Genomic DNA, 4,496 nt, shown 5'->3' with positions numbered 1-4,496 from the left:
ATGTAAGAGTGCCAGTTTCAGGGGTATAATTTTCGATGTCTGCCAGAGTATTAATAGCAGAGTTTTTAGTGACGCTTGGTGGAGGAGGATGATCAAGGCTAGATTGATAGGGTCCTCCGTAGCAGCAAGTTCCGGCTGTGAATAGTTGTTTTCGTCACCAAGTGGTGCAATATGACGTAGTGACACTGTCGTTTCTCGCCCATTATTAAATCGCACATACGCATAGTTCGGATTGACATCCAGAATTTCCACTGTCTCAACTAAGGGTTCATATTTACTTCCGCGTACATGGCATCTCAGGAGCGCAGATTTTGATTTGGCTAACCAAGTTGGTATAGAATTGCCAGGCGCAGCTTTCCTTTGGAAATTAAACAGACGTTCATGGGGGGGGGGTGCAGTTGGAGGCGGTAGAGAGCAATGAGCGTATGCAGTGTAGTGCTACATCTAGCACCTTTTCCCAGCTAGTTATGGGGAGATTGTTCGATGTAGAGCGAGGCTAACTGTTTGCCAGATGATTCTGTTATATCTCTTCACTTGGCCGTTGCCTTGTGGATTAAATGCAGTTGTTCGACTGGTAGCAATGCGCCGAAAGAGAAAGAATTCCTTGAGTTCGTCGGACATGAAAGCAGTGCCTCGATCCGAATGTATGTATGAAGGATTTCCGAAAATAGAAAATAGACTGGTAAGGTGTTTCTTGACAGTTGCTGCCGAGACATCTGCACAAGGGTAAGCAAAAAGGAAACGCGAGTATACGTCTACTACAGTTAGCAAAAATCTATTTCGAGAATTTGTTGGCAAAGGTCCCTTAAAGTCTATACTTAACCTTTCAAAGGGTTGACTTGCCTTAATGAGCGTTTGAGGCGGAGTTTTAACAAATCTAGTCTTTATCTCAGAACAGATCTGGCATGATCTGATTACTGCTCTTACATCATCTACGGAGTATGGCATATTCTTGCTTCTAACAAAGTGCACCATTCCGGTTACTCCAGGGTGACACAAATCCCTGTGCAGAGCGTATAGTTTCTCGATAGAAATTGTGGCTGAGCAAATTCGAGATAGAGCATTCGCAACTGCATTTTGTTTTCCTGGACGATAAGTTATGTCGTAGCTGAAGCAGGCGAGTTCTAACTTCCATGTTGTGATCTTCTCATTTTTTATTTTGGGGTTGAACATAAAAGAAACAGATTTTTGATCCGTGACAAGTTTAAAATGCTTTCCAAGTAGTAGGTGTCGCCATTTTTTTAATGGCTTCTACGATAGCGTAGGCCTCTTTTTCAACTGACGATTGTTACTGTTCAGCAGACGTTAAAGTCCAAGAAAAGAAAGCCACAGGACGACAGTTTTGGGTGAGCGAGGCAGCGATGGCATGTTCTGAAGCATCTGTTTCGACCTTAAATGGTAGAGTTGAGTCTATGGCTACCAGGGATGCTTTTGCAATTTCTTTCTTCAGATGCTTGAAGGCACCCGTTTGTTCCCCGTTGAGGGGAAAGTGGGTGACCCTAGTTAAAGGATGTAGTTTTTCTGAAAAGTTTGAGATCCACCTGGAGTAGTGGGAAAACATCCCCATAGCTTGCCGAAGTGAAGTATGGTCTAGAGGTAGAGGAAGGTCCACCAATCCCTTGAGTCTGTCGGGGTCGGGTCTTACTGAACCACTGCTTATTGTATATCCGAGCAGATTCACTGAGCTAAGTGAATAGTGGCATTTGTTTTTATTCAGTGTCAAACTGTACTTATCCACGCTATTCATGAACTGCTTCAGATGGTTATCATGTTCTGCCTGGTTTTGGCCACAGGTAGTGACATTGTCAATGTAGGCATAATTTCCTTTGAGGTTTTCTTGCTTGATTATGTCATCCATAACTCGTTGGAAGCTAGCTACCCCATTGGTCATTCCAAAAGGTATCCGACAAAATTGGTAGAGGCTCCCTGCAGCTTCGATTGCAGTATATTTTCTTTCTTCTCGTCTGATGGCAACCTGGTGATACGCACTGGTTAAATCCAGAGTGCTAAATACTTTATAACCAGCAATCTCGATTACCATGTCCTCTATCCGACGTAGGGGATAAGCGCCCAGAAGAGCAAATCTGTTTATTGTCAGGGAATAATATACTACGAGTCTTTTCTTGTGGTTATCAGGGGATATCGCAAGCGTTTGAGCTCGCCATGGAGATAATCGTATCGCTTCAACATATGTAAAAAAATCAATTTTATTAATAATCGTATCGCTTCAACATATGTAAAAAAAACAATTTTATTAATAATCGTATCGCTTCAACATATTAAACAGAGAAGGATAAGGGATATTATTAATTGCTGCCAATCAACAAATCGTAAGAGGGGGGAGCGGTCCTCCAAAAGGTATTTTCACAGAAGAGTGTTGGCGTAGGAAATTATGCCCGAGGATGACGTTACAGCATAAGTCGGCCATAACAGGTAGTTTGACATCATCATATTTTCTTCCGCCCAGATTGAGGGATACTATGCAATGCCCGAGAGTAGAGGACGAATGCGAACTGCTAGCTATAAAAAAATTTCTCGAACTTGCCATGGTCGACAGTCCCAGCCTTTTCACCTTATCAGGATGAATGAAGTTATCCCAGCTTCCCGTATCAATGAGTATATTAACAGACTTGCCCTTAATTTTACCACACAACGATGAGTGAGATAGACTCTCTGTAAAATTGTAAGATGGGATAGAAGCAAGAATCGACTCACCGTGATTTATGGCGGCTGCTGTAGGGGATCAGGAGACACGAGCAAAATGTCCTTTCTTGTTGCAATTCTTGACAACGGAGATTCGGGCAGGGCACCTAAATCTATCGTGTTTCAGGTTCCCACAGAAGAAGCATTTTTGTCCCGAGGCAGCAGCTATAGTGCGTCCCTCACCACACTCAGACTGGTCATCACTTTCTGTAACTTTGGTATGGACAGTGGAGGCAGCTGCATTCAGAGAGTTCTGTAGGGTGTATGAGGTTAATTGCTTTTGCGCCATTTCGAGAGTTAAAGCCTGGTCATACGCCATGCTTAAATCCAGCTTCTTGTTCTCCAGGAGTCTCTGTCGTATATGATTGGAAGAAATTCCATTGATGAAGGCGTCTCTGACGTAGTTATTCCTCGCCTGGGTAGCTGTGACGGCTTGGAACTCGCAGTTCTTGGTGAGTTTATTAAGGGCCTGTAAATATTGGTCTACACTTTCGTCCATTTGTTGACGACGAGTAGCCAGTAAATGTCTGCAGAATATAGTATTTTTTTAGGCTGCACGAACACAGCTTCGAGAGTATCCATAGAAATGTTGTAATTGTCCATGTCCGATATATATTTGAATATAGTTGTAGAGACAAGGTTAATTAGTAAACAGTTTTTGTCTGTCTGTTAGCGGAGTCTGCTGCATTTCGCCGACCGCGTCAAGAAAGATGTGAATAGATTTTTTCCAGTGACGCCATGTGTCTGCCGCGTCCGATTTCTGGCGTCCACATCCAGTCGGTCTGGTTTCAGATATTTTTCCATCTTTTACTTTTTAGCTGAATAAATTGTTGTGTAGATGAATGACGAAATGAGACTGAAGATTTATATAGCTTGTATAAAGCTTTATTCAGCTAAAAAGAGCGCCGGCAAAAAAAAACAAGGGAAAAGAAAGATAGCCGATCGCTGCTACTACTGTCTCCCAGAAGGAGAGAGAAACAGGGGAGGTAATTCGGGATAGGGAAGAAAAAGAAGAGTTATTTTATTTTCAGGTCAACCTTAAAAATATGTTTATTATTTCACGAACCTAATGTTAAAAAAATACCTTAAAAATATTTTTAATATTTCATGAACATTACGATAAGCAGTATCCCTTCAATATTTTCATGAAAAAATAATATAATTATAAAAATATTTTTAATATTTCAGGAACATTACTATAAGCAATGTTCATTCAATATTTTCAAAAAAAAAAATTATAAAAATAGTTTTAATATTTCACGAACATTACGATAAGCAGTATTCTTTCAATATTTAAAAATCCATTGAGAGCGTATGGTGGTTATATGAGAAAATTAAACTGTTTACACATTATAAATGTTTCTTTTCTGTGTCTTATGTTATGTACATCTAAGTACATTATGGGTCATTTCGAATTAAAAGTTTATTTACTGCACCCATCTGAACTAGAGAAAATCATGATTTAAAGGTTGTGTTTTATTTTTGCTTGAACTTTGCGCTTTTCGGATTATTTTGTTATGTTTTATTTTCTTGATGGATATTTGGGGGGGTCAGAGATTAGAGTTATAGGTAAAAACATTAGAAACCCTTCCAACAGTAGGGAAGGCACTTAAATCATAAAGAAATAACGGTAACATAAGTGCATAAGCATCAAAATTGTTTTTGTTTTGTTTTGTCTGTTTGTTAAACCCGGCTAAAAAATACTAATAATAAAAAAAAATAATCCGAAAACTGCAAAGTTCAAGCAAAATTGAAATTTTTATTTGTTACATTTGAATAAAAAAAATATCATT

At 39.7% G+C, this 4,496-nt stretch overlaps 1 protein-coding gene across 1 annotated transcript; it reads right to left on the bottom strand.

The window, feature by feature from the left end:
• Window positions 1-2,743: 2,743 nt before the first annotated feature.
• On the bottom strand, window positions 2,744-3,202 carry LOC145270076 (uncharacterized). Its single transcript, XM_080125677.1, has one exon. The coding sequence runs from the start codon at window positions 3,200-3,202 to the stop codon at window positions 2,744-2,746; it is 459 nt and encodes a 152-aa protein (XP_079981803.1).
• Window positions 3,203-4,496: the final 1,294 nt, after the last annotated feature.

The sequence above is a fragment of the Euprymna scolopes genome, chromosome 46 (genome assembly GCF_053919585.1).
Source record: "Euprymna scolopes isolate OS-2025 chromosome 46, ASM5391958v1, whole genome shotgun sequence".
Taxonomy (NCBI): Eukaryota; Metazoa; Mollusca; class Cephalopoda; order Sepiida; family Sepiolidae; genus Euprymna; species Euprymna scolopes.
This window is presented reverse-complemented; position numbering and strand designations above follow the sequence as displayed.

Excerpts from the sequence above, each read along its gene's own strand:
- LOC145270076 (XM_080125677.1), bottom strand. The coding sequence starts at position 3,202 with ATGGACGAAAGTGTAGACCAATATTTACAGGCCCTTAATAAACTCACC.